The following is a 14,957-nucleotide window of genomic DNA, read 5'->3' as shown; positions in this document are numbered from 1 at the left end:
CTAAAGTGCAGGGATTGCAGGCATGGCCCACTGCACCTGACTAGGTTGTCTCTATTTCATGATTTTACCATATAGTGATGTTCTTTGTTGATATCCTTTAATCCTTTAAGAGTTATAAAAATGACAAACTTCTTATTCTATTTTTCTTTCTTCATTTATTAGTTCTTCTTCTTCTTCTTCTTCTCCTTCTCCTTCTTCTTCTTTTTTAGAGAGGAAGTCTCACTCTGTTGCCCAGGTTGGAATGCTCTGGTGTGATCATGGCTCACTGTACCTCGACCTCCAGTGTTCAAGCAATCCTCCTGCCTTAGCCTTCCAGGTAGCTGGGATTATAGATGTGCCACAATACCTCACTGTTTTTCTTTTCTTTTCTTTTCTTTTTTTTTAAGAAATGAGTTCTTGGCAGGGCTCGGTGGCTCAGCCTGTAATCCTGTGCTTTGGGAGGCCGAGGTGAGTGAATTGCCTGAACCCGCGAGTTCAAGACCTGCCTGGGCAACATGGGAAGACCTCATCTCTACAATAAATCAAAAAATTAGCCGGGCATGGTAGCGCATGCCTGTAATTCCAACTACTTGGAAGGCTGAGGCGGAAGGATCACCGGAACCCAGCAGGTCAAGGCTGCGGTGGCCGGGAGCGGCCACTGCACTCCAGTCTGGGCGATGGAGTGAGGCTCCAACTCAAAAAATAAAAAATAAAAAAAGAAACGAATTCTCACTATGTTGCCCAGGCTGGTCTCAAGCTCCTGGGCTCAGACAATTCTCCTGCCTCAGTCTCCCGAGTTGCTGGGATTACAGACATGAGCCAACACACCCAGCTATTCTTATAAAAAGAAAGAAAAAACCTTCTCCCATGGACTATTTTGCCATCCGAGGCAAAGTTCATATAGGAAAGTTAAAATAAATGCTTGATTTATTATTTTGTGTGTGTGGCAGTTTTCAAGGTAATGATTGGGTTTTCCAGTATCCTCAAAGAGTGAACAATGAAAAGCTTTTTAAAAACTATTATAAACTTGTGAATATAATTTTACTTAATGTGTTTCAATTCATTGCAGCTATTATCTTGATCAATGTACAAATTACGTCATATTTGGACAGTGAGAAACTTTTCGTGTTGCTGCCTTACTCGTTTTTTGTTTGGTTTTTAAATAGCTTCCTTGCTTTCTGGAATGACAGATGTTCCAAGATCATCTTGCACATTTCTTGCCTTAGACCTTGGGTTCAGCCTTTTCTCTAAGGAATTCCAATTCCTCGAATATAAAATGGCATCTAGTTACCACAGTCTGGGGGCTAGGAGTGCTTATTGCTACTGGGTTAGTTACAGTGTTTAGGCCTCTTCATTATTTATTTATTTATTTGCTTGTTTGTTTATTTATTTATTTTTGAGGTGGGATCTCTGTCTCCCAGGATGGAGTGCAGTGGCATGATCACAATTATCATGGCTCACGGCAGCCTCAGCCTCCTGGGCTCAGGTGATCCTTCCACCTCAGCAAACCAAGTTGCTGAAATTACAAGCAAGCACCCCCATGCCCAGTTAATTTTTTGTATAATGTTTTTTAAGAGATGAAGTCTTGCTATGCTGCCCACGTTGGTCTTGAACGCCTGAACTCAAGCAATCTTTCTGCCTTGACCTCTCAAAGTGCTCAGATTTCAGGTAGGAGCCACCATGCCTGGCCCATATTTATTTTTTAAGATAAATAAAAATAATGAGACCATACTTGTACTTCCACTTAAAAACCACAAGTATAGAGTATGTATTTCACCTTATCTTTCTTAGCTGCACCTCTTTTTTCCAAAACCTAAAATTCTATTCCCAATAATACTAACATAATTACTCAATTACAATATGCATGCAAATAATATCTTAACAACAATATAAATTCTGACAACAGCATGATTACTGACTATAGTTTAAGATCTTTTTGGAAGGGGGCAGATTTTTTTGTCCTTGGGGCATATCCCACAAGATTTATATAGTCAAATTCATATTTTAAAATCACATGAGGCCAGGCTCAGTGGCTCATGCCTGTAATCCCAGCACTTTAGGAGGCAGAGGCAGGAGGATAGCTTGGGGTCAAAAGTTTGAGATCAGCATAGGCAACATAGTGAGATACTGTCTCTACAAAAACAAAATAGAAAAATAAAATAAAATAACTTGAAGTAGTTCTTCTCTATGGGGTTATGCCACTCACTAGATATAGTCAATATTTAGAAATTGCTTTTAAAAATTATTTTGTTTTATAATTGTCTACAATAGTTACATGATTCCAAAGTCAAACATACAAAACATGGCATATTTGTAGACATGTAGTTCCTTTTCCTCTCTTTCCTCCTGTTACTTTCACCTAAGTAAGAACTTTTAAAAAAAGTTTTTGGTGTATCCTCCAATTTTTAAAAATATAAGCAAATATTTACATATATTCTTGTCTTCCCCCTTCCTTTGTTTAGATGTGCATTAACAAATCACATTTTAAAAAACTTTTTTTCCTTAACAGTTTATTCTGGAGACCTGACCATGGCATGTAGAGATAATACTCTTTTCCTGCCCCCACAGATGCATAATGCTCCCAGCACATTCAGCTCCCAGTTGATGATGGATGTTTGAGTTGTTTGCAGTCATTTCTATTACAAATAGTGTTGCAATGCCTTATGTCCACGCTTTATCATATTCTTGCCAGTTTATTTTTTATTTTGATTCCTGGAAGTGAGACAGGTGTGTGTGTGTGTGTGTGTGTGTGTGTGTGTGTGTGTGTGTGTGTGAAAGGAGACATATACATGCAACTGTGACAGATATTGCTAAATTACTTTCCATAGAAGTAATGACATCTTGCATTCCTATCAGCAGTATACGAAAGTGCTTGTTTTCTTGGGCAACAATGTGGACAACAAGTTATGTTGTCAAACTTCTGGATTTTATTAAACTACTAGGTGAGTTATTGGTTTTTAGTGTAGTTTAAAAATCAGCATAGCAGATGACCTTTTCATGTATTAAATATCTGCTGTCTTTTACTGTGACCTATCTTCCCACATTTCTTGTTGCAGCACATTTCCTTCCTCCCTCCCTCCCTCCCTCCCTCCTGCCTTCCCTCCCTCCCTCCCTCCCTTCCTTCCTTTCCTTTCTTCCACTCCCTCCCTCTCTTTCTTCCTTTGAGTCTCACTCTGTCATCCAGGCTGGAGTGCAGTGGCACAGTCACGGCCACTACAGCTTTGACCTGCTGAACTCAAGCGATCCTTCCACCTCAACCTTCTAAGTAGCTGGGACTACAGACGTGTGCCACTACGCTTGGCTAATTTTTTGATTTATTGTAGAGACAAGGTCTCGCCCAGCTACCCAGGTTGGTCTTACAACCCTGGGCTCAGGTAATCGTTTCGCCTTTGCCTCCCCAAGTGCTGAGATTACAGCACTGCACCCAGCACATTTTCAAATAAGAAAAGATGTGTAAAAGATAAATGTCTGGCTCTTTTCCTTGGCCCCTCAGGCAGTCAGCTGCTTCAAGATGAAGCCGAGCATCTCTTTCCCAGCCACTGATATCCAGAAACTCACTGAAGTGGACAATGAATGCTAACTTTTATGAAAAGTGAACTTTTACATGTTTGGCCACAGAAGTTGCTGCTGGTGCTCTGGGTGAAGAATGGAAGAACTGGGCTGGGAGCATTGACTCAAGCCTGGAAGACTGAGGGGAGGATCACTTGAGTCCAGGAGTTCAAGACCAGCCTGGGCAACATAGTGAGACTCCAGTTCTAAAAAAAAAAGGAAGGAAGGAAGGAAGGAAAATAAAAAAGAAAGGAAGGGTTATGTGGTCCTAATCAGTGGCAGGAATGACAAACAAGGTTTCCCCACGATGCAGGGTATCTTGACCCATGGCTCTGTCTACCTGCTGCTGAGAATGGGGTATTTCTGCTAGAGACCAAGAAGACTTGGAGAAAGTGCAAATCTGTTCGGGCTTGCACTGTGGATGCCAATGTGAGCATTCTCAGGTAGATTATTGTCAAAAACAAAAAACAAAAAACAAAAAAACAAGAGGAGAGAAAGATACTTCTGGACTGACATGTTGCCTAGGGCCCAAAAGAGCTAAACAGAATTCGCAAACTTTTCAATTTCTTTAAAGAAGAAAATGTCCACAATATGTTTTCAGAAGGTCCTTAGCCGGGCTTGGTGGCTCAGCCTGTAATCCCACGCTTTGGGAGGCTGAGGTGAGTGGATTGCCTGAGTCCGCGGGTTCGAGACCCGCCTGGGCAACTTGGTGAGACCTCATCTCTACAATAAATCAAAAAATCAGCCAGGCATGGTAGCGTGTGCCTGTATGCCGGCAACTCGGAAGGCTGAGGTGGAAGGATAGCCGGAGCCCAACAGGTCCAGGCGGCAGTAGCCGGGAGTGGCCACTGCACTTCAGTCTGGGCGACAGAGTGAGACTCCAACTCAAAAAAAAAAAAAAAAAAGAAAGTCCTTAAGGAAGGGAAAAAAACCTAGGACCAAAGCACCCAAGATTCAACATCTTGCCACTTCATGTCCTGTAACGCAAACGCTGGCATGTGGCTCTGAAAAAACAGCTTACTAAAAAAATAAGAAAGAGGTCACAGAATATGCTAAACTTTTGGCCAACAGAGTGAAGGAGGTCAAAGAAATACCAGGAACAGACTACCAAGAGACACAGGCTGTCTTCTCTGTGAGCTTCTAGTTCTGTGTCCAGTCAAAAATAAATTTTTTTTGAGTAAAAATAAATAGGATGAGACTCCCCCACAAAAAATAAAATTCTGAAGTTCATTTATATCTGAAAATGTCAACTGTACATGGATCATTATTTGAATGGGTATGTAACTCTAGTCTGAAAATCATATGCCCGTTGAACTTTGAAATTTCTAGCTTCTGAAGTCAAGTTGCTGATGAGAAGTCTAATGCCATTTGATTCTTGCACCTTTTTTCTCTTCTTTGAAACTTTTAGGAGATTCTGTTAAGGTTGGAGTTCTGATATTTGACAATGCTAAGTCTTGGTGTGAGATTATTTCATTCCTTGTGTCAATAAATTAATATAGCCTCTCAATTTGCATTATTTCTTTGATTATTTCTTTTATTTTGTCTTTCCTGTGTATTTGAATCACCTATTAGTCAGATGTTGGATCTCCTGAACTGATAGCTTATTCCTCTTATCTTTTCTCCCATGTTTTTTATATTTCTTATTTTACTCTATTTGATGTGAATTTCTCTAGTTTTGTCTTCCAATCCTCCTATGGTAGATGCAACATTTCCTTGAATCTGCCTAAGAATACTTATTTGTAATCTAAAGTATCTCAGGTATTATTCCAGATTCAGAAGTCCCAAGTCTCACTATTTTTTATTTTTATTTTTTGAGTTAAAGCCTTACTCTGTCACCCAGACTGGAGTGCAGTGGCACGTTCACAGCCACCACAGCCTCTACCGGCTCACGTCATCCTTCTGCCTCAGCTTCCTGAGCAGCTGGGACTACAGGTACATGCCATTATTCCCGGCTATTTTTTAATTTTTTGTAGCAATGAGGTCTTGCTATGGTGCTCAAGCTGGTTTTGAAATCCTGGGCTCAAGCAATCCTCTCACCTCAGCCTCCCAAAGTTCTGGGATTACAGGTGTGAGCAACTGTTACCCAGCAAGTCGCACTTTTTGATTAGTCTCTGTTGAGACTGGTGAATATCTTTTTAGTTAAAAAGGGAGATTTATAGGAGTTTGGCCTAGGTGTTAAAAAACCATCATTCCCTAATTGAGACATTCCTCTAATTGTATCCTGAAAAATGAACAGAACTAGGGAAAACAAAGGACTGTTTGGAAAGAAAATGAGGGGCTGACTTGAGAATTTTATACTGGAAATAAATTCTTCTCTTACATAATAGTGTAATTTCTCAGAGCTAGCCCCCTTGAAAGACTATTTTGAAAACTACAAGGCACTATCAAGTGCATGGTGTTAAATTTCACTAGTGGTGTGACCACTGCACTTAGGGTCTGAAGACCCAGGTTCTAGACTGGAATCTGTGTTTAGTCAGGACTTTTTTGGTAGGAAGTGACAGAAACCCAATTCTAAGTAGCTTAAACACCTGTGGGAACGTGCTCTGGGGGGGCCCACGGAGCTGGAGGGAGGGCAGTGGGAAGTGGGGTGCTGCCGGGACTCCCAGGCTCCACCCTGCATCTTGCTTCTCTTAGTGTCATGCGTGGCTGTTTCATGTGGCAGAGGACATGGCTAAAGACAGCTCTGGGCTCATGATTCAAGAGGAAAGGGTGAGCAGAAGACTCTCCCCTCAAGATTCAGCATGGTAAGTCCCAAGGATGGACACACACCGGCTCTAGCTGAGTCACCTCCTCACCTTGAACTGGTCACTGTGGCCAAGAAGGTGGTTGGTGGTAGGACTGATCACCAGGGTGAGGGCACAGCCCTGGAATGGGGCAAGAGCAAGGTGAGATGTCGGGACAGGAGCCCACCACAGACATATTGTCAGAGGGAGGGAGGAGGGGCAGTCTCCCAAAGAGGGAAATGGTGCCATACACACAGAACAGCCCAGATGTCCATGGATCTCTGCCAGGAATAAGATCTGTGACTCTTGGACCACCCAGACCTCAGATTTTCCATCTGTAGGGTGATACATGTGGATTCTTTCCCAGTTCAAATATATTATGATTTTGCTGAAAATCATGTTCTCTCCCTTATCCAACTTTCATGAGAACCAAATATCTCTGTTAAAGACCAGAAAGTCGTGATTCCACACACTAAATAGGAGAGCAGAACAGAACTATTTAAAGACCATCCTGCCTCTGAGGACTTTCAAGAAGGTGAAGCATATTCTTACAATTATCATGTCATGCCCAGAACAGAGATATAAATACCCACCCACACTTTTCCCACAGAGCATTCTGTCCCCCTAAGGAGGGCTTTGATGGTGGCAGAAGGTCTCTGGGGGCTCAGTGCTCAGCATGGCATTCTCCTGCCAGCTGGTAGGGGAAGGCAGCCTTGGGGGTCATTTGTTTCCCAGACATATTTCTGCCAATAAGAGTTGGATTAATTGGTTCTCAAATGCAGCTGCACCTGATTTTTTTTTTTTGAGTTGGGGTCTTAGTCTGTCACCCAAGCTGGAGTGCAGTAGCAGGATCACAGCTCACTGCAGCCTCAACTTCCTGGGCTCAGGTGATCCTTCTGTCTCAGCCCCCTGAGTAACTGGGACTTCAGGCTCCCACCACAATGCCTGGCTAACTTTTTTTTTTGTAGAGAGCAAGTCTTGCTATGTTGCCCAGGCTGGTCTTGAACTCCTGAACTCAAGCAATCCTCTCTCCTCGACCTCCCAAAGTGCTAGGGCAGCCAGCTTTCTACATACTAAAGGACCAGCTGGCTGACTCCAGCAATCTGTCATCACATCTTATCTGTGTAGGGAAGTGCACACTATTAAAACCTAGCCAGTGACTGTGTTCGGTAGCCATGAATTTTTTATTTTCCCCAATTGAGAGCACTTTAAAATGCCATAATTTCCAGCCCGGGCAACATAGTGAGACCTCATCTCTACAAAAAATTTAAAAACTAGCTGAATGTGGTGGTACTATAGTCCTATAGTCCCAGCTCCTCGGGAGGCTGAGGTAGGAGGATCACTTGAGCCCAGGAGATCGAGGCTGCGGTAAGCCGTGATTGTGCCACTGCACTCCAGCCTGAGAGACAGAGTGAGACCTCAACTTCAAAAAATAATAAATAAATGGATAGCCCTAATTCTTCCAACAAAATTGTCAAGATCGTATTCATTTCTTTGTCCCTTTTTCTATGTCTTCCCTCCTCTAGTTTTGTTTTCTTTCTCTGCCTCTTTCCCTCCCTTCCTCTGTCAGCCTCCCTCCCCCCTCCCTGTCCCTCTCTCTCTTCCCCCACCCAGTGCTAGCCATTGATATTAAACTAGACTAGCATTTGTTCCTTATTTATACCAAGGCCTTTGAACCAAGTAAAAAAAGGAGTGCTGAATCTGGTAGTTCAAGCAATTGATACGCTAAACAAGAAAAGACGGAGGATAGACTCAAAATAGAACACTCTCCTTCACATTTTGCTTCCCACGGTGTCCCCTGAGACCGTCTTGCGTGAGGATGGCCTTCCCTTTGCCCCTGGCCGGGCACAGGGGCAGGCTCTGTGTGGAATTCCCTCCCATCCACGCGCTGCTCTGCTCTGCTGATGGAGGCCAACTGGTACCGATTACACCAACACGCTCAGTGCCCTGTGGGTTCTGGTTGGATGTGGGCCCTGGGGGACTCCAGTAGGAAACCGCAGGGAAAGAAGAGGGTGAGGTCAGGGAATTTCATCTTCTCCCAGAGAGGTCATCCCAGCTGCCTGCAACCCTGAGGGAAAGGCGATCCCCTCAAGGTGGTCTACGTTTCCCAACTCTCTTGCCTTCTAGTAACCTCTCCCGGCATCCCTGTGGGTTGAGGGAAGTGGGGTGTTGGTTCCAGGGCTGTGAACCAGGATTCCTGCCTGATCCCTCACAGTTCTCTCACACACACCTCTGCAAAGAAGCCTTTCCTGTCTGGCTGGAATTTGAGCCTGCCCTGTGTTCTGCCCCGGCTCCCTAGGGAGGAGACAGTTCTGCAGTCACTTTAGTTGCAAACAGAATCTTAATGAAGAAACGATAGCATCTCCAGTCCAAGTTACTTTATTTTATTTTTGTCAGTTGGGATCTCACTCTGTTGTCCAGGCTGGAGTGAGCCTGGCAAGCTCACAGTTCACTACAGCCTCGATCTCCTAGGCTCAGGCCATCCTTCCACCTCAGCCTCCTGAGTAACTGGGACTACAGGTGCACGCCGCTACACCTGGTTAATTTTTTGATTTTTTTTTTGTAAAGATGAGATCTTGTGATGTTGCACAGGCTGGTCTCAAGCTCCTGGATTCAAGTGATCCTCCCACCTTGGTCTCCCAAAGTGTGGGGATTACGGGCGTGAGCCATCATGCCTGGACTCCCAGTCTGAGTTATTAATCAACATTGCAATTTTCACTCCAGGATAAGAACTGTTTCTCGCCGGGCTCAGTGGCTCAGCCTGTAATCCCACGCTTTGGGAGGCCAAGGTGAGTGAATTGCCTGAGCCTGCAGGTTCGAGACCCACCTGGGCAACTTGGCGAGACCTCGTCTCTACAATAAATGAAAAAAATTAGCCAGGCGTGGTAGCGCACACTGGTAGTTCCAGCTACTTGGAAGGCTGAGGCGGAAGGATCACCGGATCCCAGCAGGTTGAGGCTGCGGTGGCCGGGAGCGGCCACTGCACTCCAGTCTGGGTGACAAAGTGAAACTCCAACTCAAAAAAAAAAAAAGAATTGTTTCTCCATGCTCCAGGTAAGATGTAGGTGGGCCCTGTCTCAGGTGGGGAAGCAGGTGTGGCTGGCCCTGCTCTCTTTCCCACCTCTCTTCTTCCTCATGGCTCCTATTCCTGTCTAGGCTAATATGGCGGAGGAAAGGGAAGAACAGTTTTCACTTGAACCTGATCTGTTGTTACTTGGTTTTGTACACTCAAGCCAGGTCTGGTTAAAACCAATTCTCTCTCCTGTTCCTTGGGGACTCCCAGCACCCCCTTAGCCCCAGCTGCCCACCCATGACGCAGTAAGGTCTCATCTCAGGCTGGCTCTCCCTCAGGCCTGGTTCCCCAGGGCCCTGTTCATACTTGACTCACCTCTGCCCAGCCTCCACGCCTCCAGATTATCTCCTTGGGTAGAACTGGAGACTCTGGATGACCTTCCTGCCAGCAAAGTTCAGATGTGATTGACAACCGCTCCAGGTCACCTTTGTCATGCCACTAAAACAGATCAACAGCCTGGCTCTCTTGGGGGGTCACTGTGGCTCTAAATGCCTGGAATGCACTGGCTCTGCAAACAAAAGTTTCCTCTCAGCCAAATGGAGGAAGGAGGCAGATAGCCTCTTTTCTCTCCATTGGGGAGGAGGAGAAGAACTCACAACCCAGACTGTCTCCAAAGAAATCCTCCCAACAAAGTCATCTTGGTCACCACTTTCTCTATTCTTTTATATTCTCAAAGTGTAGGGAAGAGGTATAAGAGCAGGAGGGAATTTGTTCTCCAATATTGACTCTGAAGGCTTCTCTAGGAGACTGTCTCACACCCTGAAATATCTCATTTTACCCCATTTTGAAGTCTCAGCCAAAACTTCAATTTTAACATACTTTAATAGATTGTTAAACATTTTCAGTTGCTAGTAAAAACAATCAGCCGGACACAGTAGCTTATTCCTGTAATCCCAGCACTTTGGGAGGCTGAGGCGAGAGGATTGTTTGAGCCAGGGGTTTGAGACCAGCCTAGACAACATAGTGAGACCTCATCTCTATAAAAAATTTAAAAACTAGCAGAGTGTGGTGGCACACACCTACAGTCCCAGTTACTCGGGAGGCTGAGGCAGAAGGATCACTTGAGAAGTATGACGCTATGGTGAGCTGTGATTGTGTCACTGACTTCTAGCCTGGGCAACAGAGTGAGACCCTAATCCAAAAACCCCCAAACAAACAAACAATCAAACAAAAAATCTCAGAACAAAAACACAGTTCAACTGGTTTCCACAATAAAGAGAATTGGTTGGTCCACATACCTGGAAGGGTTCAGAGGCCAGGTGCTCAGTTTCTCTGTGATCTCTCAGCTCTGCCCTCTTCCATGTTTACATGATGGCTTCCTGAAACAACCTGGGTGTTTGCCTCCTGGTTCATGTATAGGGAACAAAGAGGTCATCTCTTCCCTCCACCATTGAACAGGAGTCCTGAGATTTACTCAGTCTGGACACAATTGGACAACTGATGTCAAGTTGTTATTCTGAGCCAATCCTATCACCAGGGGAGAGCCTCAAGCATTCATTGACTGAAGTCTCTGGCAGGTGCCATTCAGGCACCAGTCGCTGTAAAAGAGAGATGGGTCATCCTGAATGGGTTAAACCTCTAGTGAGCCATTCCTGGAAGGGGTGGTTATAGTGGTGGAGTTGCACTTGGCCTTAATCAAACCTCCTAGTTGTAGAAGTAGGAGGCATGGTGGGAATGACTGTTCACTACAACCACCCAATCCAAGGCCATCTTACTCAAACATCTCATTTTGCCCACACATAAAATATGATTTCATGGCTGCCTACATTTTTTTTTTTTTTTTGAGTTGGAGTCTCACTCTGTCGCTCAGACTGGAGTGCAGTGGCCACTCCCAGCCACCGCAGCCTCGACCTGCTGGGCTCTGGCGATCCTTCCGCCTCAGCCTTCCGAGTAGCCGGAATTACAGGCATGCGCTACCATGGCTGGCTGATTTTTTGATTTATTGTAGAGATGAGGTCTCGCTGCCCAGGCGGGTCTCAAACCCGCGGGCTCAGGCAATCCGCTCATCTCAGCCTCCCAAAGGCACAGGATTACAGGCTGAGCCACCGAGCCCGGCTTTGTTTTCTGTTTTTGAGTTGGAGTCTCACTCTGTTGCCCAGGTTGGAGTGCAGTGGCACACTTATAGCCACCGCAGCCTCCACCTGCTGGGCTCAGGTGATCCTTCCACCTCATCCTTCCAAGTAGCTGGAACTACAGGTGCGAGCCACCATGCTCAGCTAATTTTTTTGATTTATTGTAGAGATGAGGTCTCACCAAGTTGTCCAGGCTGGTCTCAAACCCCCGGTCTCAGGCAATCCTCTCACCTCGGCCTCCCAAAGTGCTGAGATTACAGGCTTGAGCCACTGCAACCAGCTGAGTTTTTATACTCTTAATACAAAAACATTTGTGGTTCCTTTTGTGTTGGGGCCAACTTCTCCGTGATGCTCAGGAGTTACGGTGCTTTGAGTCCATAGTATTTTTAAGGGCCCATGAAAATGTTTTAATTTCTTTTAAAATTAGAAGAAAAAAATGAACGTTTAAGCAAAAAACTGTGTGTGTGTGTGTGTGTGTGTGTGTGTGTGTGTGTGTATACATATATATTTGAGCCAGCTCTGTTGTCCAGGCTGGAATGCAGTGGCGCGATCCTAGCTCACTACAGCCTCCAATTCCTCAGCTCATGTGATCCTCCCATTTCATCCTCCCGAGTAGGTGGGATTACAGATGCATGCCACCATGCCCAGATTTTTTTTAAAAAATTTTTTATAGAGTTGGGATCCCACTATGTTGCCCAGGCTGGTCTCGACCTCCTGGCTTCACAGCAATCCCGCCTCAGTTTCCAAAAGTGCTGGGATTATGGGCATGAGCCACCGTGTCTGGCCTACTCTATAATCTTAATGTATTCATCTTTCTAACAATACAGCTGTAAAATGAAATTTGTGTTAACCTTTCTCTGGAGGAAAAGGACCCACCAAGGCAAACATGCCTAGGGCCCCTAGAAGTCATCATACAATCCTGCCTTGCGGTCATTCTTTACCAGGACATCCCACCAGAGCCTCGAAGTGCTGACAATAGGACCCCAAAGTCTGAGGCAAGAAGCTCATCCCTTGAATTCCAAAGTCACTAGTCACGTATGCAAATAACTCATGTGGGTTATATTACCGTTGTGCCAGAGATATGGTGCTTGAAAACAAGAGTCCAGAAAGGTCAGGTGTGGCTTCAATAAATAAGCAAAAGGAAGGGAATTCTATGGGTGAAAAAAAAAAAGCCAAAAATATTTGAAGCATTTTCTCCCAATTTGAAGCCAATGGTTTTACAAACTATTTTCATGCATACTGTATCACTTCACCCTCATGAATAATCTGGTGCTGGTGCAGTACTGACCCAGTGAATCCATGAAGAATCAGACTCAGGGAAGGCAAACAGCCTTTCTTCAGTTTCCTGTGCAGTTACTACCCGTGAAGGGAGGGTTAGGTCAACCTGGGACTTCTGGTTCCAAGGCTTTTGTTTTTTGCTAGTGAGTGGCCAGATGCACTAAAATTTGAAGTAAATTTTATGTACATAGCCAGGCACAGTGGCTCATGCCCATAATTCCAGCACTTTGGGAGGCTAAGGCAAGAGGATTATACTCCTGAGTCCAGGAGTTTGAGACCAGCCTGGGCAACATGGCGAGATCTTGACTCTACAACATATTGTTTTTTTAAAAAATTAGCCGGGCATGGTAGTCCCAGCTACTTGTAAGGTTGAGGCAGAAAGATTGCCAGATCCCAGCAGGTTGAGGCTGCAGTAGCCATGATGGTGCCACTGCACTCCAGCCTAGGCAACAGAGTGAGACTCCGACTTAATACAGTACAGTACAATACAATACAATTCAATACAATACAATACAATACAATACAATACAATAAAAATGTAGATAGTTTATCTAACCAAGCAAAGTGGGCAGTGATTTGGGGAGCACCCAGAGTATAATAGGAACAGATGCAGGACCTTGGGGAGGTGGTTTCCTCCCAGATATGCTGACAGATTGTCAGTGGTGCTGCCGGACTGTTCCCTCCTGATCTGTGGTGTTTTAAAGCCAGAGGCAGCTGTAGAAGTCCGTCCTTACCACCATGAAGGAATGCTCGTCCCTTGCTAGGGCGATTGGTTCCTTGACAGGAACAGCAGAGACACTGCCACACTTTCCAGCGACACTGCTGCTGCCCACACCACCTTCCTCAACTTCTTGCAGCGATACCTTCAGTGATCCGGGGCCCTTCCCAAGGTTTCCGTCCAGGAACAATGCATAAAAGGAACCTGTGAGGAAATGACTCCCCTACAACCCCTTGCTTTCTCCACGTCAAGGAGAGCAGGACCTCAGGAGCAGTGGTAATCAAAAGTGGAGCTTCTGTATATAACAACTATAATTGTATGGCGGCGTCCGTATGCCTAGAATCATGTCAGAAATGCAAATTCTCGGATTAAGCTCTTCCCCGCTGAACCAGAATCTGTGAAGGTGGGGCCCAGCAATCTGTCTAACCAGCTCCCCAGGTGATTCTTAGACCTGCCAAGTTTGAGGGGGCTGTAGCATCTCACGGAGGGACAAGGCCATAGAAAGCAGGCTTGTGCTCCCGACCCCTCCTCCTGGGTAGGGTGCGACAGCGTGGTCGCTGTCACTAACCATTGGGAAGGTCTCGGGGAGGGCTGGTCATTTAATTTAGAGCTTGTAACTTTCTCAATGATGCCGCCCCTCCCATGCAAGTTGGTGAATAACCCTTCTCAAGCACACTAGTCAACCGATCTCCAGGAGCCTCAATTTCTTTAGGATAGAAAATGAGAGCCGGGCTCGGTGGCTCAGCCTGTAATCCCGCGCTTTGGGAGGCTGAGGTGAGTGGATTGCCTGAGCCTGCGGGTTCGAGACCCGCCTGGGCAACTTGGCGAGACCTCATCTCCACAATAAATAAAAAATTAGCCGGGCGTGGTAGCGCGCGCCTGTAGTTCCAGTTACTCGGAAGGCTGAGACGCAAGGATCGCCGGAGCCCAGCAGGTCGAGGCTGCGGTGGCCGGGAGCGTGCCTCTGCACTCACTCCAATCTGGGCGACAGAGTGAGACGCCAACTCAAAAAAAAAAAAAGAAGAAAGAAAAGAAAATGAGACGCAGGCACCGTGACCACCGAGACGGCGCCTCACGGCAGCGAGCATGCGCAGTAGCGACCGTCCGACTGCCCTTCCGCCTCCGGCCTCCGCCCCCTTCCCGGCCTGCGCCACCGCGCCCCGCCCACCTCGCGCATGCGCAGGGGCATTTTTCCCTTGGCGCTCTGGGGCGCGGGCGATTTGGACGTAATGGCGGGTGCTTGCGTGCAGATTTGTGGAGGATGCGCCCCCAGTTGTACGTGTGGCTACAAGAGCAAGTGGAGCGACTCCTCACTGTTGGGCAAGCGGCTCTCTGAAGACTCAAGCCGCCACCAGCTGCTGCAGAAGTGGGCCAGCATGTGGAACTCCACGAGCGGGGACACGGCGGTGGTCCACAGGGACAATGCGCTGCCCGAGGGGGCGGCGGAGGCGGCGGAAGAGGAGAGGCCGCTGGTGTTTTTGTGCTCCGGCTGCCGGCGGCCGGTGGGCGACTCGCTGAGCTGGGTGACCTGCCAGGAGGACACCAACTGCATCCTGCTGCGCAGT

The 14,957-nt window shown here is 46.2% G+C and overlaps 1 protein-coding gene across 1 annotated transcript in view; it reads left to right on the top strand.

Moving 5' to 3' along the window:
* The first annotated feature begins 14,586 nt into the window (after positions 1 to 14,586).
* Positions 14,587 to 14,957, top strand: part of MIS18A (MIS18 kinetochore protein A) — a 17,213-nt gene continuing 16,842 nt past the window's right edge. Inside the window, exon 1 of the mRNA XM_008070524.2 lies at positions 14,587 to 14,955. Within this exon, the coding sequence (XP_008068715.1) occupies positions 14,622 to 14,955 (334 nt within the window). The 5' untranslated portion in view covers positions 14,587 to 14,621. The remainder of the gene's footprint in view (positions 14,956 to 14,957) is intronic.

This window comes from Carlito syrichta, unplaced genomic scaffold, assembly GCF_000164805.1.
Source record: "Carlito syrichta isolate Samal-C Ts95f unplaced genomic scaffold, Tarsius_syrichta-2.0.1 Scaffold313474, whole genome shotgun sequence".
Taxonomy (NCBI): Eukaryota; Metazoa; Chordata; class Mammalia; order Primates; family Tarsiidae; genus Carlito; species Carlito syrichta.
This window is presented reverse-complemented; position numbering and strand designations above follow the sequence as displayed.